The sequence below is a fragment of the Geotrypetes seraphini genome, chromosome 2 (assembly GCF_902459505.1).
Source record: "Geotrypetes seraphini chromosome 2, aGeoSer1.1, whole genome shotgun sequence".
Lineage (NCBI taxonomy): Eukaryota > Metazoa > Chordata > Amphibia > Gymnophiona > Dermophiidae > Geotrypetes > Geotrypetes seraphini.
In genome coordinates this window covers 527113946-527139508 of record NC_047085.1, presented here as the reverse complement: position 1 = coordinate 527139508, position 25563 = coordinate 527113946, and the positions used below count along the sequence as shown (strand labels likewise).

Genomic DNA, 25563 nt, shown 5'->3' with positions numbered 1-25563 from the left:
CTTAATAAAGGTTGTATATCAGGTACTATGGCAGAGCCATATAAAGATCCCATGTTGGTTTCAAATTACAGGCCTATTTCTTTGATAAATGTTAATGGTAAATTATTAGCCAAACTTTTGGCCATGCGTTTGGCAAAGGCTCTTCCTTATATAATTGGTATGCACCAAACAGGGTTTGTTGCTCAGAGACACTCTTCTAATAATACTAGATTGGCCTTGCAGATGTTATATTTAACAAAAGACATAGGAGATCCGGCTTTCTCTGTGTCCCTAGACGCAAAGAAAGCTTTTGATCGTGTGGAATGGTCATTTATGTATCAGGCCATGAAATGGTTTGGTATTGGTTCAGGATTTATACAAATGATTCAAACTTTGTATAGCTCTCCTGTTGCTAGATTATATATCAACAATATTTTCAAAACATACTTCTAAATCTGATTTGGACATATGGCACTTGATGTCCAAAATCGGCAAGAAGAAAATGCCTATTTTCAAAAGGCAAACCACCATACGTCTAGAAATATTTTTATTTGAAAATCCTCGATCTGGACGTTCAGGCCATTAGGACGCCCAGACCGCCAGGACGTCTATCTTTATACCACATTTTCAAGCTTTTGATAGCGTCCCACACCGCAGGTTATTGAACAAGCTGAAATCGCTGGGATTAGGGGACACACTAACTGCATGGGTTAGGGACTGGCTACACGGTAAACTTCAAAAGGTAGTGGTTAACGGTACCCCCTCCAAAACGTCAGACGTGACCAGTGGAGTACCACAGGGCTCGGTCTTGGGCCCGATTCTATTCAACTTATTCATAGGTGATATGACCCAAGGGCTTAGAGGAAAAGTATCTTTGTTTGCCAACGCCGCCAAACTATGCAACATAGTAGGCAAAAGCATTTTGCCTGACAGTATGTCGCAGGACTTACTACTACTGGAACAGTGGTCATCGACTTGGCAGCTATGCTTTAATGCTAAAAAGTGTAAAGTAATGCACCTGGGTGAGAGAAATCCATGCAGAACTTACACACTAAATGGTGAGACCTTGGCTAGGACCCGGCGGAACGTGATTTAGGGGTGATCATTAGTGATGACATGAAGGCTGCCAATCAAGTGGAGAAGGCTTCCTCCAAGGCAAGGCAAATGATGGGTTGTATCCGTAGGGGTTTTGTCAGCAGGAGACCTGAAGTGATAATGCCACTGTACAGATCCATGGTGAGTCCTCATTTGGAGTATTGTGTTCAATTCTGGAGACCACACTACCGGAAAGATGTGCGGCGAATTGAGTCGGTTCAGCGAATGGCCACCAGGATGATCTCAGGGCTCAGGGATCTCACATATGAAGAAAGGCTAAATAAATTGCAGCTGTACTCACTAGAGGAACGAAGAGAGAGGGGGGACATGATTGAGACGTTCAAATATGTTACGGGCCGTATCGAGGTGGAAGATGATATCTTCTGTCCTATAGGTCCTTCGACCACCAGAGGGCATCCGCTGAAAATCAGGGGAGGGAAATTTCGTGGTGATTCCAGAAAATACTTCTTCACAGAAAGGGTGGTCGATTATTGGAACAATCTACCTCTGCAGGTGATTGAGGCCAGCAGCGTGTCAGATTTTAAGAGAAAATGGGATATTCACGTGGGATCTCTAAGGGAGTAAAGACAGGGGGGTGGGTCATTAGAGTGGGCAGACTTGATGGGCTATAGCCCTTTTCTGCTGTCATATTCTATGTTTCTATGTTTCAAAAATTTCATCCAAGTCCCAAACTAGAGAGTTGCGCGGGGACAGAAATCCCACCCATCCCCGCCTGTCCCCGTCAGGATCCTCTCCGTCCCCACCCGTCCCCGCCAGGATCCTCTACGTCCCCACCCATCCCCGCAAGGAATACCCATCCCCGCCCGTCCCCATAAAAAGCAGCAATTACTTCTGACAGGATCATCAATTCCACAGTTTCTTTTGTGTTTGCGCTGCTGTTTTCCTTGTGGAATCTCTTTGGTGGAACCCTTTTTTTGTTTTCTGTTCAGGTAATTAACTTATAAACCCCCTCTTTTACTAAGGCTGACGTGTCCATTATATTATATGGATGAACCCTGCTTCCAAAGCCTTCCATCCCCGTGGGAGTCCCATAGGCCAGAGGGGTGTCCCCGTGGGAGTCCTGTGGGTTAGGGGGGATTCCCGCGGGACCCCCGTGGGACCTGCGGGATTCCCGTGATCCCTGTTCCCATGCAGAACTCTATCCCAAACGCCCAGAACAAGACCATTTGGACGTGAGAGGGGCCAATCCTGTAATGGACTGGCCTCCCAGTCAGGGCAACAGAGCAGTGGGGCACCTTATAGGGCATTGCTGTGAACCTCACAAAAAGGGTGCCCCATAAACATCTCACCAGAACTCCTATATAAGTAATGTTGAGCCCCCCAAAACCCACTATACCCCCCTGTCTATAACCCCAATAGCCCTTATGGCTGCAGGTGGCACCTATATGGCAGTACAATAGGGTTGGGGGGAGTTTAGTAGGCTCATATTTTCCACCATGAATGCAGTGGTTAGAATGGCTTATGGGCCTGGGTCCTCCTCGCTGTGGTTCACTAGCGCCCCCCCCCCCCAGGCTGTGCAGCTCTACTGGGCTTTTCTATACCAGGTGCTGGTGTTCTGGAGACAGGTATGTTTGTATGTATTCTGATCTTTGTGGGTGGGACATGGTCCATGGGTACGAGGGGAGTGTGGAGGTGTCTTACCTTGATGCATGCAGTGGTCAACTGGTCAGTTTGGGCACCTTTTTGGCACTTAAACCCTTATAAAGCAGGTCCAAACATATAAGTTCCATCCTGGATGTCTTGCAAAATGTTTGATTATCGCAGCCCTCCAGACCGGCACAGAAACGGATGGGGTTACGCTCCTCTGGCTGCAGTACAAGTGTGCTCAGATTTGTTTAGGCCTGTTGGATCTGATGTAGGGAGTTTTTCTTGTTCCTTTTGCTGTCCGGACTGACCTTGAGGGTGCCACACTCAGAAGGGTTGAGTCCTTCCCCAGGTTTTCTGTGTTTACACCTGGCAACCTGTCCAGCACAGACTCCAGTTTAGAGTGCCTTTTGTGGAGCCTGCTCTCTTGAAACAGCTGGTTAGCTGTGAGAAGTAAAAAGCAAAAGACAGGACTTAAATGGAGCATAAAGTAAATCTAACCAATTTCTGTTTTTATCCCACAGTTTTTACTTCTTATGTTTCATTTTTTAACAAACTGTAAACCGAGTTGAGCTCCTTAGGGAGTAGATTCGGTATATAAAATGAAGATTAGATTCGATTAGATCCTGAGGCTGCCGTTTTTGTACGGCGTTGTTGTGCGTGGGTTTTTGGCGCATTTAGTATGAGCACTTCAAACAAGCAGCACAAGTGCATTTTATGTGGGCGCCAAAATGTTCCAGCCGCTTTGAGGGGGACCTAGCTTCGTATGTCTGTGTCAGGCTCTCCTTCACGCATGCACTGCTCTTTGGCGGGAGGCACTCGTGACGCCAGGGCATTTGCGATTGAACATCTTAAGTCTGAGTTTGACAAAGATGTCCAGAAATCCAGTAGAGAAAAGGTCCATTCCCAAAACAGCAACACATCTATCTTAAGGGGTGGTGCTAGAAGCGTGATTAGGGGAGGGGGGGGGGGGGCTTCAGCAGGGATAATCAAACCAGTAACGAAATGTCCAGGGCATTTTTTTTTTAAACGTTTGGAGCTAGACCTGTTTTAAAAGAGTCTAAATAGTAAAAAGGTGCCCAAACTTGACAGGATGACCATTGGGAGGGGGAAGAGGTGGCCTTATCGTTAGGAAGGAGTGGGATTCCCTCCTACCAATTTTTCATCGGAAGGTGTGGTGGTGGTGATGTTGGTCAGCAAAGCACTGCTAGCCATTGGCTAGCTATTGGACCCAAAGTTCTTTGATATTTAGCTCAGTGGTGTAGTGGGGAAGATTGGTGCCTGAGGCGGTGGTACTCTGCATCGCCAAGTCTTGTGAGCTCCGCACTCTTTCCCCTCCCCCTCAACTCTTCCTACTTCTTGAGCATCCTCCCACCCCCTGCGTACCTCTTGAAACATTCACCTGTTGCTCGTGCTGGTGTCAGCTCCCTTCCGACATCACATCTTGGTCCCGCAACCAGGAAGTGACATCAGAAGGAGCTGAAAAAGGTCCATGTGGGGTTGGAGAGGGGAAGAGGCCCCCGAAGATGGTGCCCGGGAGCTTTTTATCACCTTGGAATTGATCATCTCTTGTGTTTACAGGCTTTGCCCAATCACCTGCTCTGCCTTGGAACAGAGGTGAGGAGCGCATGGACCATCAATGGCCAGCAGCAGTACACAGGCTCAGGTGAGGGACAGGATATCTGCATGATAGGAGGTGGGAGGAGCGAAACGGTGCGATTCTCTCCTACAAAACTTCAACAAGGATTCACTGTGGATCACAAAACAAGGAACTCTCTCACACTAGGCAATTACATTAAACCTCATTAACAATCTAGAGTGTCTTATTTAAAAAGTAAGACTATTCCAGACTTTAGGTTCCTGATAAGCAAAAGTCAGTTCAGACAAATGAAAGAGATGAACATGTTGAATGGTAGGGAAATTCAGTTTCAATCATTGCAAAGTTTAACGCATGGACCCATAAATGGCCTTATAAACAAAACATGCAGTCTTAAACTGAAGTCTCTTCTTTACCGAGAGCTGGTGTAACTCAATTAACAAAGGAGTACTGAGTATTGCCATGCATTTTGTATCAGCTGCAACATTTGAGTAGAGAGTTGCGCGGGGACAGAAATCCCACCCGTCCCCACCCGTCCCCGCCAAAGTCCCACCCGTCCCCACCCGTCCCTGTGAGGAATCCCACCCGTCCCCACCCGTCCCCGTGAGGAATCCCTCCGTCCCCACCCGTCCCCGCGAGGAATCCCCTCCGTCCCCACCCGTCCCCGCGAGGAATCCCCTCCGTCCCCGCCCGTACATATAAACTTCAGAAATAGTTATTTCATTTAATTATGCTACTGAATTAAAGGCTTTGGTAGAAACCCATTTACAAATAAGCAAAAAGACTTTATTAATTTGAAAATATTAATTGGGAAGAATACATACTTTGCAAATGGGTTTCTACCAGAGCCTCTAATGTTTATAAATTTTTATCAACACAACTAATATACTACTTTATCCTGAAGCAAAATAAAAAAAAAGAAATATAATTCTTTTCCTACCTTTGTTGCCTGATTTCTGCTTTCCTCATGTTCTCATTCAATTCCTTCCATCCACTGTCTCTCTTCCTTCTGCATCTTCCATTTGCTCTGTTACTGTGCCTCTCCCTTTCTTCCCCCTTCCAAATTGGTCTGGCACCCATCTTCTTATCTCCGCTCCCCCCATAGTCTGGCATCTGTCTTCTTCCCTGCCAGCGTCTTCTCCCTACTCTCTCTTCCCCATATCCTTTCAGCGTCCTTCTCCCCCCATCTTCCCCATGTCCTGTCAGCGTCCTTCTCCCCCCTCTGTCTTCCACATGTGCTTTCAGTGTCCTTCTCCCCCCTCTGCTTCCCCATGTCCTTTCAGCGTCCTTCTCCACCCCTTTGTCTTCCCCATTTCCTTTCAGCGTCCTTCTCCCCCATCTTCCCCATGTCCTGTCAGCGTCCTTCTCCCCCCTCTGTCTTCCACATGTGCTTTCAGTGTCCTTCTCCCCCCTCTGCTTCCCCATGTCCTTTCAGTGTCCTTCTCCACCCCTTTGTCTTCCCCATGTGCTTTCAGCATCCTTCTCCCCCCTCTGTCTTCCACAAGTGCTTTCAGAGTCCTTCCCCCCCCCCGCCCTTCCCATGGCCTTTCAGCGTCCTTCTCCACCCCTTTGTATTCCCCATGTGCTTTCAGCGTCCTTCTCCCTCCTCTGTCTTCAAGTGCTTTCAGAGTCCTTCCCCCCCTCCTCCCGTCTTCCCCATGGCCTTTCAGTGTTCTTCTCCCCACTCCTTCTCTACCGCCCCGGGTGCAGCACAGCCGGCCAGGTCCCCTTACTTTTGTGGCACTTCCCCGACCGACTGACAACAGCCCCGGTCCGACAAACCTCCCTGCCCTTAACTGCGAATCTAAATTACCTTATTACAGCTACTGTAAGAAGATAATTTAGATTCGCGGCTACAGGGCAGGGAGGATTGTCGGACCGGGGCTGTTGTCGGTCGGTCGGGGAAGTGCCACAAAAGTAAGGGGACCTGGCCGGCTGTGCTGCAACCGGGGCGGGGTGTGGCGGGGCGGACCGCCCCCTCCCTTGGTAGCCACTCGAACCGCGAGGCTACTCTCCTCCTTACCTGCACTGCCTGCAGCACAGAGCCAAACGGAAGTCTTCCCGACGTCAGCGCTGACGTCGGAGGGAGGGAGGGCTTTGTTTAAGCGCTGACGTCGGGAAGACTTCCGTTCGGCTCTGTGCTGCAAGCAGAGAAGAGCCGCGCGACTGAGTACATCCAGCCCCACAGGAACCCCGCGACCCTCGGAGGCGTCCCCACGGGATCCCCGCGACCCTAGGGGGCGTCCCCACGGGATCCCCGTGACCCAAAGGGGGAACCCGCGGGTCCCGCGGGATTCCCGTCGTCCCCGTTCCCGTGCAGCTCTCTTCATTTGAGGCAATTTCTCAGATAAATCACTGTATAAGGAATTGCGATAATCTAGGTAGGGAAGGAGAACAACACTCCGAAGATATACAGCTCTGAACTGCCTCATAACCCCCCCCTCCAAATCCCTTCTCAACCAGAGCATTATTCTGAAATTCAAAGGTTAAATTAGAGTCAACAATGATCCCTAGATTCTCCATAAGTCAGGATCAACTCCTCACTGGTCATTAATGGGCTGGTTCTACCAGGGACAGTGAAAATGGATATGGACAAGAGTCTTGGCGCTACGTGGAAAGGGTGTGGGAGGAGCCAGCTGAACTTGCCAAGCGCTGAGAGTGGATTCCAGGAGAAGCTGCGGCCTAAGAACCTGGGGAACTGGGTTCAATTCCCGTTGCAGCTTCTGATGACTCAGCTCCAATGCCCCAGGTACAAAATAAGAGGGATCTTCAAAAAGTTTCTTTAAACACTCCTTATAAAATATCTCAAAAGCAAATTACATCACTAGCTGCAAGGTGAACTGGCTTGCCCGAAGGACTAGTCCTATCACTTTCTACCACATGCCCTCTTACCATTTCTCCCGCCTCAACCATTTCTCGTAAAAATATGAAAGTGTGGAAACTTTTTGAAGAAGCCTCGTAAGTACCTGGTTTGATTGTAACCAGAGAGTGAGTGGGTATGGGAAATGCCGGTTCTACTCGGGTAGCGGTGAGAGTGGATATAGATGGGAGTCCTGGCGGTAGCTGGTATCATGCAGACATTTCCTGATTCTCCCCAGGGCTGAGGATCCCTCTTCCCATCCTCCGTCTCGTGGCGGTCTTCCTTCTCCTCAGGATCTGCCAGGTCTTATGGTCCAAGCCGCAGTCCAGCGACTTCAGAATCTGGCTCAGGAGGATGCGGGGCTCCCCCAGCAGCCATTCCCGGTACGGAAACTTTCCCGAGCCCCTCAAGTGCCTTCACTCTTCCACCTCACACTCAGAGCCACAGTGCTGCTAATGACAGGTACAAACCTGTGCCCACCCCACTTCTTTCTATCCCTAGGCTCAGCTCTTTGCTCCTCTCTCCTACACTCTGCTCTCCACTTCTTTCTACCCTTAGGCTTAGCTCTTCGCTCCTCTCTCCTCCTACACTCTGCTCTCCACTTCTTTCTACCCCTAGGCTCAGCTCTTTGCTCCTCTCTCCTCCTACACTCTGCTCTCCACTTCTTTCTACCCTTAGGCTTAGCTCTTCGCTCCTCTTTCCTCCTACACTCTGCTCTCCACTTCTTTCTATCCCTGGCTCAGCTCTTCGCTCCTCTGTCCTCCTACACTCGACTTTCTCTCCTCCCTGCTCTCTTTTTCTCTGTAATTCCTGGCAGTGAGTCATGTAGCTGTCTCTTCTCCCAGCTCTCTGTTTATCCCAGGACAAGCAGGCAGCATATTCACACACATGGGTGACATCACCGATGGAACCCTGGTACGGACACTTGAAAAGTGCATCGCCGCTTTAAGTCTTTAGAACAGTGTCCCGCAAACTTTCTCGCGCCGCAGCACACTAAAGGTAGTGGCTGTGGCTCGAGGCACCTGGAAGTGCGTGGATATCGCCAAGCGGGCCCTGAGATACCAGTGGGGGGTGCCAGAAGGGAAGAGGGCCAGAGAGAAGGATAGGTGCTGGCACCCACTGATTGCCTACAGGACATGCCTCTCGCCACGAAAGGCATGTCCTGTAGGCAGTCAGCTGGCACTGGCGCTTCTTCCCAGTACCGAGGCACACCTGAAATCTTAGGAGGCACACAGTTTGAGATGCACTGCTTTAGAAAGTTTGTGATAGCCTGCATCGCACATGCGCGAGTACCTTCCCATCTGACGTAGGAGCACGGTCCCTCAGTTTCTTTAGCACTCTCAGACCGGTAGAGGTTAATCTTACAAGTGGGTATATATTGCATCATGACCAGCAGGTGGAGACTGAAACAAAACTGTGGAATAGTACATAAGAGACACCTTCCCCTATTCCTGTCAGTCTTCTTTCAGTCTTTAGCAGATGTGAGTGAGTTGTACCCATCTCCCTTGGTAGGGCTGTTTGAATTTGTTTAGGGTTTCTAGTCCCTGTTTTTGGCTGGATTGAGCTTGGGTGGACCATGTATGGGGGTCCGTCCGACCTCGGGGAGTGTCAAACCCGGCGGGTCTCGTGCTGGGTCCCTCCCCCCATTTCCTCCACCTCCCCACATTTTTTTAGAGGAGCCTCAGCAATAAGCCTTGCTCCCTAATTCAAGTAAGGCATATTGCGCTGAAAGCCTGTGGAGTCTGTTCTGTAAAAAAAAAATCCTGAGGTAGTCTGAAAGGTTGGTTTCCCTTTAACTCTGCTGTAAATTACTGTATTTTTTTTTACTAACCGGCACTTTTCTTCTAGCTAGGTCACGTATGGACCAATTGAGCACTTCTCAGAGGAAGTGGTGCACAATTTGGTCCAGACGCGAGGCATTCACGGCAGGCCTGAAAACAGCTGTTTGGGCCAGTGCGGTCGTGGAGCTCCATTGGCAGAGGCTGCAGGCGTCCAGGGTTCCCCGGCCTTAGTGCCTTGCGAGTCGGCAGGGAGCAGTGGGGAAGCCCGATCTTCCCCCACCGCCCCCGGAAGGATTCCCTCTCAGCTGATGCCAGCTTGCCTGCTTTAGCGGCTGGGTCAGTTCAGGCTTCCCAGCTGCTACAGGTCCTGGAGGGGTTATTTTTGGCGGGAACTTCGCAATTTTAACAGACAGGCCCCTCCATTTTGTCTGCAACCTCAGGTGACCTTCCCCCTATATTGGAAAAGCGGGCAGGTTTCAGCTGGGTCCCCTGTTGTGAGAGGGAGTCTCTTGGGACCCCAGGGGTTTTTTCCCTTGATTTAATTTTTTCTTTGTGCAGAGTCTATTTTCAGCTGGCTGGGGGTTCCACATGCGACAGATCGACTCTCCCAACATATTTCTTTAACCTCATCTCTTCAGCAGTTGCACCACTGGTGGATGACCTCCTCCAATCTCTCCAGAGGTCTGCTTTTACACTTACCTTCTCATCAAAAGGTGCTCATGATGAATGCGTCTCTGTACGCCTGGGGAGTGCACATGAACGGCCTCCAAACACAGGGACATTGGACCGTCACAGAGTGCAAGTTTCACATCAATTTGCTTGAACTCAGAGCGATGTACTATGCACTGAAAGCTTTCCAGCATCTTCTGAGCAATCAAGTCTTCCTCCTTGGCACAGACAATCAAGTAGCAATGTACTTCATAAATAAGCAAGGAGGCACAGGCTCTCTTCCACTTTGGCAGGAGGCTCAAAAGATTTGGTTTTGGGCAACGACCCGCAATCTTTCCCTGAGGGCAGTTTACATTCAAGGTGAACAGAATTCCTTGGCAGACAACCTCAGCAGAATCCTTTAGCCTCATGAATGGACACTCAGCTCGACAGCTCTTCATCCCATCTTCGCAAAATGGGGCACTCCGCAAGTGGACCTGTTTGCAGCTCCCCACAATCACAAGTTGCCCCAGTACTGCTCCAGACTTTATTCACCTCACTGCCTGGAAGCCGATGTGTTTCTCCTAGATTGGACGCAACTGTTTCTTTATGCATTTCCTCCCACTCGTCTCATCTTAAAAACTCTTTTCAAACTCAAACAGGAGTCAGCCACCATGATACTCATAGCTCCTCGGTGGCCCAGACAGCTTTGGTTCTCTCTTTAACTCAGCACCAGGGAACCCATACCTCTTCCAATTTTTCCTTCTCTGCTTACACAGAATCAAGGAGCTCTTCTTCATCCCAACCTGCAATCGTTACACCTGACAGCTTGGTATCTCTCGGGCTGAATCCATCTCAATTACATCTTTCTCAGCCTGTTGGCCATATTATTGATGCCTCCAGGAAACCAGCCACTCAACAGTGTTATCAGCAAAAGTGGACTCGGTTTTCTTACTGGTGTCTTCTGCATCATCATGTTCCTACCTCCTTATAAGTTGATCTTGTGTTGGACTATTTGCTACATCTCTCGGACTCTGGACTCAAATTAACATCTATTAGAGTCCATCTCAGTTCTATTACAGCTTTCCATCTTCAAGTCGAGGATAAACTTCTCATGTATCATCCTTTGATCTCCAGATTCATGAAGGGACTTTTCAATATGAAGCCACCTCTCAAACCTCCTCCAGTGGTCTGGGACCTTAATGTGGTTCTTTCCAGGTTAATGAAGTCTCCATTTGAACCAATGGCTACAGTTCATCTCAAGTTTCTTACCTGGAAAGTTTGTTTTTCTTATCTCTCTCACTTCTGCTACGAGAGTCAGTGAGTTACAGGCATTGATGGCAGATCCACCTTTCACAGTTTTCCACCATGACAAAGTGGTTCTGCACACCCAACCAAAGTTTCTACCAAAAGTTGTTACTGCTTTACCTCTTAATCATTCGATTGTTCTTCTAGTTTTTTTCCCTAAGCCTCATTCTCATGCAGGAGAAATGGCACTTCACACTCAGGACTGTAAGTGTGCTTTGGCCTATTACATTGACAGGACAAAGCCACATCAAACATCTCCCCAACTCTTCGTCTGTTTTGATCCTAATAAGTTGGGGCATCCGATTTCCAAGAGAATGATTTCCAACTGGTTGGCTGCCTGTATATCGTTCTGTTGTGCTCAGACTGGACTGCAACTGGAGAGTCGTGTTACAGCTTACAAGGTCTAAGCTATGGCAGCTTCGGTAGCTTTCCTTAGATCTACTCCTATAGAGGAAATCTTTAAAGCTGCCACCAGGGGGCGTGGCTTGGAGGTGAACACGAATGGTCGGGTGAAGGGAGAGCTCCCAATGATTACAGACATCTGTATAATTAAAAATTATTAAAAGTGTCGGAAAAGTTTTAAAAAGCCGTTTTATAACGATTTTAAAGTACCATGGCTTCTGGTAAGCAAAACAAAGCAGACTCCGTGATGACAAGTGAAGGAAAAAGATCAAAACCTGAGCCGGTAACACCGTCGAAGGCTCCTTTACCTAAAGAGTGCAAATGCGATGAGGAGATACTTAAAGAATTTAAAGCTATTAAAGAAATTGTCATGATGAATACTAAGACATTAAAAAGCTTACAGGAGGAAGTTGCTACATTAAATAAAAGAACGGAGGTTTTAGAAATAAAGATGAGCCAACTGGAAAAGAACGTAGAGAGTTTTGAAAAGGAAAAAAGGCAGTTTAAGATGAACAGAGAAAAAATTATACTGTTCACCAAGGAGTTGGAAGACTGCTCGAATAAATTGAGAAGATCGAATCTGAGGCTGTTAGGTGTTAGGAAGGGGTGGAGAAAGCGAACCCAATTTCCTTTGTAGAAAATTTCCTTATGAAAGTCCTGCCTTTAAAAACCAAGCATCCAATTGAAATCGAGCGGGCACATATGAGAAGACCAGACAAATTTATAGGTCCACGTCCAATAATTTTTAAGCTTTTTAGATACCAACATGTTTTAGAAATAACACGATTGGCAAAAGAAAATCAAAATTTGAGAAGCCAGGATGCCAGGGTACATATTGTGCCGGATTTTGCTAAACCCACTGCAGACAGGAGAAAGCAGTTTTTGGACTTATGACCAGCTTTAAGGGAAATTGGGGCAAAATATGGTTTGCTATATCCAGCTATCATGAAGGTGACAGTTGATAATAAAACACTGACCTTTGATCATCCGGATAAATTAAAAATGTTTCTAAGTCAAAGGGAACAACCTATGAATGAATAATTGAAAAGTTGTGATGTGATATGAATCCTAATATTTTCATCTATTTGTGCATAACTTTTTATAGGACTAACAGATGGTTTTCTCTTTGAAATGTTCTTTTTCTTTTGATTCCTAACGGTCTTGGAATGTTGTGTTGGACCTAAAGATAATGGTAGTTATCTGAAATCCTACAATTTCATATGCAGTGTTCAAGGCTGATATTAATATCGTTGGTTGAATTATTTATAGTTTTAAAAAATAAATGCTTAAAAAGTTATAGTTTCGTTTTCATATACGCCTGAGGAGGATCTTTACTGCATAATTAATTCTTTTGCTGAGGGTAGCTATGTTGGATTACAAGTGGCGTGGTAATGCGGTTTCATGATATCTTCTGAAAGATCTCATCTAGAATTTAAAGCTTTTCATAATATAATCGATTATACTCCATATACTATGAAAGTATAGTTATAACCATGTGGTTATTAAACTTATGGTTTATGCTGTGGAGTCTTTGAGATGCAATGGACTGTGATACATATGGATATGGAATAGGATGATAACTGAGTTTGAATAACTCTTCGTCTTCAATCATATAAAGGTTGTAGTGCTCACCACTTAATGCTTCAGAGGCTTTGAAGTGTATTTACTAATATTGCCAATGTTGGTGGAAGACGCTTCTCAGGATCATCAAAGATAAAATATCTTTTAAAGAAGTACTTTCTTTGATACATTTTTACATTTCTGGACATCAAGGATTTGTACTATGGCTTTGCTGATTTTCCATCCCAGTCTAAGAAGATATCTAGGACCGTGTTACAGCATGTGATTTTGAGTTTGAAGTTGACTGTACTATGATGGCTGTAATGATACACATGGCAATTTGAACGCTATTGAAATATTCATTATCCGGAACTTTTCATTTGTATTGGAATGTGTGGGGTTTTGTGGGGTTTTGCTCATAGACTAATTCTAATCCTTATTATAATAAGCTTTTCAAAGGAAAAAGTTGCTGATAGTATATAATTGGAGTGTTGATCCTCCTTAGTTCACAAAATGCAGTAAAGAAAAGTTTTAAATTAATTGATTATTAAGAGATAGGATATTGCATATTTATTTCTATGCATCCATTATCTTTGGATTTATTGTGTTCATGAGATGATTTTTTAATGATTGAATGAAATATGTATTGCTTTATATTTTAATTATAAAATGGATTTATTTTTGTTGCCTTTAGGTTTAGATTTTGCATCAAGGTTATTTTCATATTTATGAATGATTTTTATTAGTAACGTTGCTATTTTTATTCCTGATATCTATGATAATTAATTTTATAGGTTTCAAGGAAATGTCATTTATTTATATTTGTTTATATATTTGAATATTTAGCTGATTGTACAAGTTTTAGGAGATCACATTTGCTTATTTTACTATATATTGTGACAGGGAAGCCCCTGTCCCAGTGAAAAGGACTGTTAAACCTCCCCAGCATGCAGCACGGGGCTCTGTAAAACCTGGCCTGGAGCAAGGACAGCAGGCTCAGCCAGGAGGGAAAGTGCATAAACAGGTGGTAGCACAGCCCAAAAGCCAGGTGGGGAGAGCACTGAAAACTAATTATCTCCCCTATCAATCCTTTCCTCAAGCCCAGAAGCATAAACCCAACTTAGGAGGGGGTGAAGTGAGCCTCCGTAGGGAGCAGGTTGAAAAGCCTCAGGGAGGAAATCAGCTGGAGGAGGAAAAAGACACAGCTGGCTCTGATTGCGGGAGCCAAACAACCCACAGTATGCCTAGCTTCCAGAGGCTGCCTAAACCTCAGCAGGGAAGATTTTCCAGAGACCCGTTCACAGGGAGGGGTACTGTGAACCCCGGGAGGAATGAGGAATGGCTCAGTAACCCACAGGAAGCCGGGCTGGGAGATTATGCTGAGGTAAACATTCCCAGAGAGCTAGCCTGTATGCAGAGAGGGGGATGGGAGGAAAAGCCTGGAGTGAATGTGGAAAGCTCGGGTTCCCAGGAGTGTGAATGGGAAATGTATAGTGACCCTGGGGGTAGTGTGTTTGATGAGGACATGGACCTGGGAGAGTAGTGTGTGAGGGTCCAGTATTGTCCTGTGGAAAAAGTTTCTGCTCCGTTTAACCCTAAGCTGAAGCAGGGCTGAGGCAGCCCTGCCTAATTGAGTGAAATTGCTACAGTAAATAGCACAGACTTCAGAGTCCCGGGGAGCAGGAGATAAGAAGGATAAGGGTCATATCGGGTGGGCTTGAAGACCTTTAAACTTAAGGGAGGCTTGACCCGCACAGCCCTTTAGAGGGGCTGTAAAGACTCCGTGGAGGGACCACAGTGCTAAAGCAAGGAAAACAAAGTTAATCCTGTTAGGACTGTGAAAGTGAAAACAAGAGAAAGGTGAGAAAGCCGGCACAGGCTGTACTGTGCCTTAGGGAAGAAACTGAAGGCAGGAAAATCTGCTAAACCCACAAGGGGATGTGGGGACTGTGAATGCCCTGATCCAGGGTGAGGTTTGTTTTTTTTTTTTGTTTGTTTTGGATTAGGATTGATTTGCTAATGAGGACTGAACCAGTGCTGTACTGAGCCTAATGTAATGCCCCCTGGACTGAGCTATATGGGAGAGTGAGCCGGGGCTGAGAGAAAGTCCAAGACACCCAGTTTGTTTGTTTTCCTCATTTTCTTTCTTTGGGACACTAATAAACCTGATGCTGTTTTCAGAAATCCGGTATCCGGGTTTTTCCTGCACTTAACCACATAAAAGGCATTACAAAATTCTTGCTTGCGGTCCGAGCCAGGTTTTCCTATTCACTTGGGGACTGGCTCGGCCACAATATGTACTTTTATTCCAATCAAATAATGTCCGTTTACATTATTATAATGATATCTGATTTGTTTGCAATGATATATAAGAACATAAGAAGTTGCCCCCGCTGAGTCAGACCAGAGGTCCATCCTGCTCAGCGGTCCGCTCCCGCAGCGGCCCATCAGGCCTAGTGCCTGAACAGTGGTCCCTGATTAATTTTGTAACTTACCTCTAATCCCATACCTATAATCTACCTCTACTCTTATCTGTACCCCTCAATCCCTTTGTCTTCCAAGTACCTATCCAAAGCTTCTTTGAACCCCTGTAGCGTGCTCCTGTTTATCACATCCTCCGGTAGCGCGTTCCATGTATCCACCACCCTCTATGTGAAAAAGAACTTCCTGGCGTTCTAAACCTCTCCCCTTTCAATTTCTCTGAGTGCCCCCTTGTACTTATTGATCCCCTTAATTTGAAAAATCTGTCCCTGTCTACTTTTTCTATGCCCTTCATGATCTTGAAGGTTTCTATCATGTCTCCTCTAAGTCTATGGGTTGAGGGTTTATGATTAAGGCTTTATTTTATCTAGTACATAGATTATTATATAGGTGAATAATTTAATGTATAACTGAAGTATATTTGAGGTCTGTAGGGGATTTTTCTTTTTTTCCTGAACTTATATGTGCGGTTCCAAGTTTTTTCTGTCATTATATAGGGTTAGGAGGGGTGAGATGGGTTGTGATAAAGGGTCTAATGATATTCTGAGGTGGTGTATTTTGACACATGTATCTATTTGGAAAATGGTATATAATCATAATTTAGTACTTTATTTGATCTTGTGAATTTGGATGAGATATTATTGTAATTTATATAAATAATGGAGATTAAACTTTTCTCACTCAATGTTAATGGCCTCAATCACCCTGTGAAAAGGAAAAAAATGCTTACAATCCTTAAAAAACAAAAGGCTGATATTTATTATATTCAAGAGACGCATCTGTCAGTTGTAGAATCAAAAAAACTTGAAGGGGACTGGGTAAAACATTGTTTTTTTGCCCCTGCAGTAGGGAAAAAAGCAGGAGTAGCCATCTATAATAATAAAATGCTAAGCGTGCATGCGCACTCGCGCTGCGTGTTCCCTGATCCCTGATCTGTCGGGGTGTGGTGGCATGAGTGCGCATGCACTAGATGGCGTAGCGTGAGGGGACGGAACTTAGGGGAAGGAGAGCAGGCACGGGATTCGGCCGGCCTCAGCCAGGCAAGACCCCCCTTCCCCGCTGCACCCAGGCCCCACAGCCCTGCCTACTTTACGGCCCAATGGTATCAGCGCCCGCCCCGTGGTTTTTGACAGATGTGACGTCGGCATTCACCCCGCCCCCGCGAAGGGAACCACCTCTGCAGCGACTATGAAGCGTGCTGGGCAACTGGTAGCGCCAAAGGGGGGGGGGTGGGGTAGCGCCGCCTCCCACAGTTTCCCTTGAGTGAGCGTCTCCTGAAGCTCTTCGTTCCACGCGGGAATTCCAGGCGCCTTGACCAACTGCCGTGTCCAGCACGAGCCTTTAACCACCGTGGCCAGCGCGGGAGAGGTGCGAGCGCAGCCCCGCCCACCCCAGCGCCGCGAGGGACCTTACCCCCCTCTGCTCGCGTTGCGTGAGGTGATGGACGGCGTGGCTTTCGCTGAAAGGGGACCAGCAGCGGCTCAGGTTACAGGAACACGAATGTGGGGGTGGGGGTGGGGAGGGGGATGGTCTCTCGAGGCCAGAGACCTTTCAAGGATGCCATTTCTTCTGGGTTGATGCATTGGCTCTGGCTCAGGCTACGAAGGACTCGGAGATCTGATTGTTTTTTTTATTATTTTTATTACATTAGCAATAACGTATCATATCCCACAGAAAACTTAAAAGGCCAGGCATAAGGTGCTTTTTGGGCACTATGATCATCTGTTGCTATAGATCAGTGGTCTCAAACTCGCGGCCCACCAGGTCTATTTTGAGGCTCTGTCTTTCTTTCTGTCTCTTTCCCTGGCCCCCTGTCTTTATTTCTTTCTTTCTGTTTCTCTCTCTCCCCCTGTCTGTCTTTCTTTCTGTTGCTGCACTGACCGTGTGGAGTGTCCTAAGGAGTAGCACTACGTGAAAAGGGAAGAAAAAAATATTTTGCAAGAACTTCTAATACCAAAAATAGGAGAGGCACAGAACTATTGTCTTGAAACAGTGGGAGAGAGACAGAAAGAAAGACAGACAGGGGGCCAAGGAAAGAGACAGAAAGAAAGACAGACAGAAAGAAAGACAGACAGAAAGAAAGAAAGAAAAAGAAAGAAAGAAATGCCTAAGTCTACACATCTATTCTAGCACTCATTAATGTAACGGGCTAAAAAACTAGTCTTAATAAATACTAAGTGCTTAGCTTCCTTTAAAATGATAGATTTTGACCCTTTAGGAAGATGGATTAAGGTAGAAATGAGAATGGGAAATAATACACATCTATTCTAGCACCCATTAATGTAACGGGCTAAAAAACTAGTCTTAATAAATACTAAGTGCTTAGCTTCCTTTAAAATGATAGATTTTGACCCTTTAGGAAGATGGATTAAGGTAGAAATGAGAATGGGAAATAATACCTTGACTTTATTTAATGTCTATGCCCCTAATTCGAATCAAAATGATTATTTTAAGAGTTTGCAATAATTATTACTCCCACTGGCTGCTTCTAATTTAGTTGTAGCTGGAGATTTTAATGCTGTTATGAATCCTTTTATGGATAAAAAATCAAGTAAAAATATAAAATCATTAGGGTTAGATAATTTGGTACATTCTTGTGATTTAAAAGATATATGGTGTATACTTCATTTTAATGATCAGGAATTTTCCTTCTGCTCACAAGTTCATAAATCTTTTTCAAGAATTGATTATATTTTGGTTTCAAATTCATTGGTGTAGCAAGTATCACAGGCTTCCATTGATTCAATTATTTTGTTGGATCATGGAGGGGTGTGGATTAAATTTAGGTTGGATGAAAAGGATAACGATAGATCAATATGGAGATTTGATAATACATTGGTTGCGGATTCAGCTTTTCTTGAGATTAAATTAAAGATTTCTGAGTTCTTTCAAATAAATACTTCAGCAGATATTAGTACAGAAATATTATGGGATGCTTTTAAAGCTACTATTAGAGGTAATATTATTTCATATTCTGCATTTATCAAAAAAAATTTGCTAAACAATTTTTGGATTTGGAAACAGAAATTAAATTGTTGGAATCCAAGTTAATAGATAATTGGCAACAAGATATTTTACAGGCTCTTTTAAAGGCAAAGGGTAAATATAATGAGATTTCTTCAAGATTGGCAAGGAAAGATTTGTTTTCCCAGCAAACCTTGTATTATGGAAATTCTAATAAGGCGGGAAGATTACTTGCAAATTATCTTAAAGCAAAAAAGAGAAGAACAAAAATAATAGCAATAAAAGATGAAAAAGGAAATACACATACTCAGATTAGTAATATTTTAAGTCAATTTCTTAATTTTTATAAAGATTTGTATTCTTCCGAGTCTTATGTTGATAAAGAACAAAATGGTTTGGATTTTTTAAATCTTATAGAGGGTTCAAAACTTCCTGATCATATAAAAAAAAGTTTAGAAGAGCCTATATCATTAAAAGAATTAGAAACAGCGTTAAAGTCTCTTAGAGTTGGATCCGCTCCAGGTGGGGATGGTTTCACAGTGGAATTTTATAAAGCATTTCAAAATTCTTTATTACCCCAATTATTAAATTTATATCAGTTTCAACTGAATGAGGGTTCTATTACAGGTACTATGGCCGAATCTCTGACTATCGTTTTGCCACAGCCAAATAGAGATCCCACTTTGGTCTCAAATTACAGGCCTATATCATTAATTAATGTGGATGGAAAACTTTTAGCTAAAACGTTGGCATTGAGGTTGGCTAAGGCTCTCCCTTTCATAATTGATGTACACCAAACTGGATTCATTGCGAACAAACATTCTTCTAGTAACACAAGGTTGGCTTTTCACACACTTAATTTAACAAAAAACATGAATGAGATGGCTTTTGTTTTATCTTTAGATGCGGAAAAAGCATTTGATAGAGTGGAATGGACATTCATGTATCTGGCCTTGGAATGGTTTGGTGTAGGCTCGGGTTTTATTCAAATGATTCAAACTTTATATAGCTCCCCTATGACAAGACTATATATAAATAATAATTTATCAGATCGTTTTAGTTTACATAGAGGAGTTAGACAAGGTTGTCCATTATCTCCTTTGCTTTTTGATATTGTTTTAGATTTGTAACAGAGTAGACACCGAAGAGGGAGTGGAAAATATGAAAAAGGATCTGCAAAAGTTAGAGGAATGGTCTAATGCCTGGCAACTAAAATTCAATGCAAAGAAATGCAGAGTAATGCATTTGGGGATTAATAATAGGAAGGAACCGTATATGCTGGGAGGAGAGAAGCTGATATGCACGGACGGGGAGAGGGACCTTGGGGTGATAGTGTCCGAAGATCTAAAGGTGAAAAAACAGTGTGACAAAGCAGTGGCTGCTGCCAGAAGGATTCTGGGCTGTATAAAGAGAGGCGTAGTCAGTAGAAGGAAGAAGGTGTTGATGCCCCTGTACAGGTCATTGGTGAGGCCCCACTTGGAGTATTGTGTTCAGTTTTGGAGACCGTATCTGGCGAAAGACGTAAGAAGACTTGAGGCGGTCCAGAGGAGGGCGACGAAAATGATAGGAGGCTTGCGCCAGAAGACGTATGAGGAGAGACTGGAAGCCCTGAATATGTATACCCTAGAGGAAAGGAGAGACAGGGGAGATATGATTCAGACGTTCAAATACTTGAAGGGTATTAACATAGAGCAAAATCTTTTTCAGAGAAAGGAAAATGGTAAAACCAGAGGACATAATTTGAGGTTGAGGGGTGGTAGATTCAAAGGCAATGTTAGGAAATTCTACTTTACGGAGAGGGTAGTGGATGCCTGGAATGCGCTCCCGAGAGAAGTGGTGGAGAGTTAAACTGTGAATGAGTTCAAAGAAGCGTGGGATGAACACAGAAGATTTAGAATCAGAAAATAATATTAAAGATTGAACTAGGCCAGTTATTGGGCAGACTTGTACGGTCTGTGTCTGTGCATGGCCGTTTGGAGGAGGATGGGCAGGGGAGGGCTTCAATGGCTGGGAGGGTGTAGATGGGCTGGAGTAAGTCTTAACAGAGATTTTGGCAGTTGGAACCCAAGCACAGTACCGGGTAAAGCTTTGGATTCTCACCCAGAAATAGCTAAGAAGAAAAATAAAAATAAAAATAATAATTTAAATTGAATCAGATTGGGCAGACTGGATGGACCATTCGGGTCTTTATCTGCCGTCATCTACTATGTTACTATGTTACTATGTTACTGTTAGCCATTCAACAGGCAAGGGGGATATAGGGTATTCCTTGTAAAGAATGGAGATATAAACTCTCTGCTTATGCAGATGACATCTTACTTTATTTGAGAAATCCAGGCTCAACCATTCCTTGCTTGTTAGAGTTGATTGAAATTTTTGGCAAATTTTCAGGATATAAAATAAATTGGAGTAAATCTGAAATTCTTCCACTTAATGTGTATTGTATAAAAAATATGTTTGATACATTCTCTTTTGTTTGAAGGATGATGGTTTAAAATATTTAGGAATTTGGATTAAAAATACAGTGGATGACACTGTAAAAGAAAATGAAAAACTTTTATTAAAAAAGGTTGCAGAATTATGTGAACGTTGGAATCCATTACATTTATCTTGGTGGGGGAGAGTTCAAACTGTTAAAATGATGATATTGCCTGTGGTTTGCTATCAAATGGGTATGATACCAGTGTTTTTTCAGGGGTCTTTTTATAAAAAATTGATTTCGATTATTATCAAATTTATTTGGCTAGGTAAAACTCCAAGAATTGCTATAGTATCTTTACAAAAGTCAATTAAGGAGGGTGGGGTAAATTTTCCAAACTTCTATAGGTATCATCAGGCTTATATTTTAAGTCAAGGTATGTATTGGGTCCTCCCGGATCTCATTGAATACAGATTGGTTATATTTGGAAAGGCGACTCATTTTTCCTTTGCTCCCATGTCATGTTCTGAGTATCAAGATGCCCAGATTATATAAGGAAAATAGAATTTTAATGGACACTTGGAAAACCTTAAGATTTGTCAATAATTTAACAACTATTCCTATCAGTAAATCAACAAATCAATCTATATGACTAAATCCCAAGATTCAAATTGGCGGTTTTAAGATCGTCTGGAAGCATTGGATAATTGCAGGATACGAACATTTAATGATGTTATCCCAGGACAAGCAGGCAGCATATTCTTAACTGATGGGTGACGGCACCAACGGAGCCCCGTTACGGACAATTTTAGAGTGATTGCACTCTAAGAACTTAGAAAGTTCCAGTAGGCCGCACCGTGCATGCACAAGTGCCTTCCCGCTCGACGGAGGCGCGCGGTCCCCAGTTTCTTAGTTTCTGCAGAGCAAAGAAGACGCGTTTTTTCAACAGCTGTTGAAAATCTTTCTTGCCTTCCCGCTCGTGCGTTTTTTTGTGTGGAAGTTTTCTGTTCCTCATTTTCTTTTAGTTTCATCTTGTTTAAAAAAAAAAAAAAAAATTATTTCTTTTTTGTTGGTTTTTTCGCCTCGCCCCGGCGGAGCCTGTTGGCACAATCGAAGCCTCTGCCTTCGATTTAGCGGAGGCCGTGTTCACCTTCATGCCCCCGCAGCTGGGATTCAAGAAGTGTCAGCGGTGTGTGCGGCCCATCTCTTTGACCTACCCCCACAACTGGTGCCTTCAGTGCCTGGGTCCGGATCATAACGCTTCCTCTTGCACCCGTTGCGCTTCTCTTAAAAAGCACACCTTGAAGAACCGGCAAATACAACGACTTCTCTTCAGTGCCGGAATGGAACCATCGACATCCACTCCGACGTCGGCTTCCCCCTCTAAATCAGCACCGACTCTCTCGACACTGCCTGAGCTTCCTCCGGTGTCGCATCCCCCAGGTAAGCCGGCTAAGAAGCCTTCCTTTTCCCTGGAGCGTCCTCCGGCCGATCTTGCAGTGAGCCCAGTCCTGCCGGCCTCGAGGCGCCCCCGTAAGCGCTCTGCTCCCATTGAGGTGAGTGCCACATCATCGGCCTCCTCATCTCCCGAGCGTCGAGCGGCACCACAGGTACCGAAGAAAAAGAAAGCGGTACCGGTACCTTCCTTGGATGACCACATTGCGGCTCTCCTTCAGGTCCAGCTTCAGGAGCAGTTGCAACAGCTTCTTCCTGCTCTGCTGGCACCGAACCTTCCAGTCCTGGTCCGATCTGAGCATATGGTACCGTTGGTTGAGCAACCTCTGTTGTCGGCGTCGACACTCTCGGCACCGATGCCTACTGCCTCCGCTTCCATGCCTGTTTTATTAGCGGAACCCAGAACCTCGCATCATGCGGTGCAGACGGTCTCTGAATCGGCACTGTCTCCCGATACTGCTAGGCACCGTATCACTTCTCCCGGTGCCGCCTCCATGCGCTCCGGTAAGTCGGTACACAAATCCTGGCATGCTGAACCCTCGACCCTGCTTTCTCGAGGTCGGGGTTCGCAGGATCGTGACCCTGACTTGTGGGACGACTCTGAAGAGCCTGTGGGTACCGATGAGGTCGTTTCCTCGGACGAGGAAGATCCTTCTCTACTGGAGCCGACTACTAAGCCTGATCAGTCCTCCTTTACCATATTCTTGAAGGAGATGTCCGACTCTCTCTCCATACCTTTAGAGTCTGACTCCAAAAAATCTCAGACTTTCCTTGAAGCCCTGGATTTTGATCAACCACTAAAAGAGTTCCTCAAGTTACCTCTGCATGACATTCTGCGAGAAACTTTTTACAAGAACTTGGAGACCCCTTTGACAATTCCAGGAGCTCCAAGGAAATTGGACACTATATAAGGTTATCCCTATCCCGGGCTTTGACAAGCCACAACTCCCCCATGAGTCTTTGCTTGTGGAGTCCACTTTAAAAAAATCTGCGGGCTCTAGTGTCTATGCCTCCGTCCCTCCTGGCAGAGAAGGGAAGACCATGGATAAATTTGGAAAACAGTTATACCAAAACGCTATGCTGGCTAACCGTTCAGGAAATTATGTGTTTCATTTTTCATTCTTCCTGAAGCATTTAATCCAACAGCTGTCTTCCCTCCAAAAATGCCTTCCTGAGCGTAAGATCCCTTTATTCCAACAGTATACTTCCAGTCTGCTCCAGCTGAGGAAATTCATGGTCCGTTCCATTTACATAAGAACATAAGCGTTGCCTCTGCCGGGTCAGACCAGGGGTCCATCGTGCCCGGCAGTCCGCTCCCGCGGCGGCCCCCCAGGTCCATGACCTGAAAGTGTTCCCTACCTAACCTAAAATATCCATACCCTCTTCGCTCAATGTCCTGTACGGTAAACCTCTATCTGTACCCTGTTATCCCCTTCGCTTCCAGGAAGTCATCCAGTCCCTTTTTGAACCCCAGAATTGTACTCTGTCTTATTACCTCTCCGGGAAGCGCGTTCCAGGTGTCCACCACCCTCTGAGTGAAGAAGAACCTCCTTGCATTCGTTATGAATCTGTCTCCTCTCAGTTTTTCTGAATGACCTCTTGTTTTAGTTGTCCCTGCTAGTCTAAAGAATCTGTCCCTCTCCACCTTCTCTATGCCTTTCATGATTTTATAAGTTTCTATCATGTCCCCTCTCAGTCTCCGCTTTTCCAGGGTAAAGAGCCCCAGCCTGTCTAACCGTTCGGCATATGAAAGGTTCTCCATACCCTTTATCATCCTCGTTGCCCTCCTCTGGACCCTCTCGAGTATTGCCATGTCCTTCTTGAGGTATGGCGACCAGTATTGGACGCAGTATTCCAGATGTGGGCGCACCATTGCTCGATACAGTGGCAGGATAACTTCTTTTGTTCTGGTAGTGATACCTTTTTTGATAATGCCCAACATTCTGTTCGCTTTTTTTGAGGCCGCTGCACATTGTGCCGCCGGCTTCATTGTGTTATCTACCAATACCCCCAGATCTTTTTCTTGGCTGCCTTTCCCGAGTACCCTCCCTCCCATCGTATAGCTGTACATGGAGTTCCCCTTCCCTATGTGCAAGACCTTACATTTCTCCACATTGAAGTTCATCTGCCATTTTTTTGCCCACTCACTCAGTTTGTTCAGGTCGTTTTGCAATTCTTTGCATTCCTCAACAGTTCTGGCCCTGCTGGAGAGTTTTGTGTCATCCGCGAACTTGATAACTTCGCACTTTGTCCCCGTTTCTAGATCATTAATAAATATATTGAACAGCAATGGTCCCAGCACTGACCCTTGCGGAACACCACTTGTGACCCCTATCCAGTCAGAGTAGTGCCCCTTTACTCCTACCCTCTGTTTCCTGTCCGCCAGCCAATTTTTGATCCATCTGTACAAGTCCCCTTCCACCCCGTGACTCCACAGTTTCTTCAGTAAGCGTTCATGGGGCACCTTGTCAAAGGCTTTTTGGAAATCTAGATATATAATGTCTACTGGGTCACCTTGGTCTAATTGTTTACTTATCCCCTCAAAGAAATGCTATGTGACTGTCAACGTGCCTCAGGATTGAGTCTCCCACCAGGATTGCAGATTTCCCTTCTTTCAGCCTCCGTGTCGGTCGCAGGTCTGTGTCCTTGGTGTTCTTTGTTTCTTCCAGCAAGGTTCCTCCGTGGGTATCCTCTACCTTGGTGTCAGATGTTTCTTGTCCTCTGCTCTGTGTGTCTTCCTCATTTCCGTGCTCATGTTCTTCCACTCTCCTGTAGGCATCCTCGATGAACCTCTCGAGCTCCCTGACTTGTTCCTCGATGCACCCCTCTCGCATGGGGTCTTCGGCTGTCTGGAAGGGGGCTTCGGAGATGTAGAGTCCCTCTTTGAACTGACCTCCAGGGCTACTGCCATGGCAGTTGCCATGCGCCGCCTAGCTTGGCTTCGGGTCTCGGAGCTCGATGTGAATCACCAGGACCGTCTTGCAAATGCCCCTTGCTTGGGTGAATCCTTGGACACCACCACGCAAAAATTGTCTGCCCATGAGACCCGGTGGGATACCTTACTGAAGAACAAGAAGATGCCCCCACCCGCTCGCCCTTTTCGTCAGCACACATCTTACCAATGCCGTTACTCTGCTCGACTTCTTCATCCTCCTCAACATCAACCTAGGAGGCCACGTCAGCAGCAACATCAACATGCTCGTCAATCACAGCAGCAACCTCTAAAACCAGTTGCTCCACCCAAATCCACTCAGCCTTTTTGACTTGCTTCTCAGGGACATAGCCAGTCTCCCGCCATCTTCTCCTCTACTCCAGCCTATTGGAGGATGTCTTCACATCTTTCTCAACCGTTGGGAACTCATCACCTCGGATCAATGGGTACTAAACATCATTCGTCACGGTTATTCTC

General features: G+C 45.4%; 1 protein-coding gene across 6 annotated transcripts in view; it reads left to right on the top strand.

Moving 5' to 3' along the window:
• Positions 1-25563, top strand: part of LOC117354776 — a 209284-nt gene that overhangs the window by 73225 nt on the left and 110496 nt on the right. For all 6 annotated transcript variants that reach the window (XR_004538249.1, XR_004538248.1, XM_033932741.1 and 3 more), the window contains exons 8-9: positions 4261-4345; positions 7375-7598. Coding sequence is in view for 4 of the 6 variants with exons in the window: in XM_033932741.1 (XP_033788632.1) it covers positions 4261-4345; positions 7375-7598 (309 nt within the window). In the remaining 2 variants the exon portion in view is untranslated. The remainder of the gene's footprint in view (positions 1-4260; positions 4346-7374; positions 7599-25563) is intronic.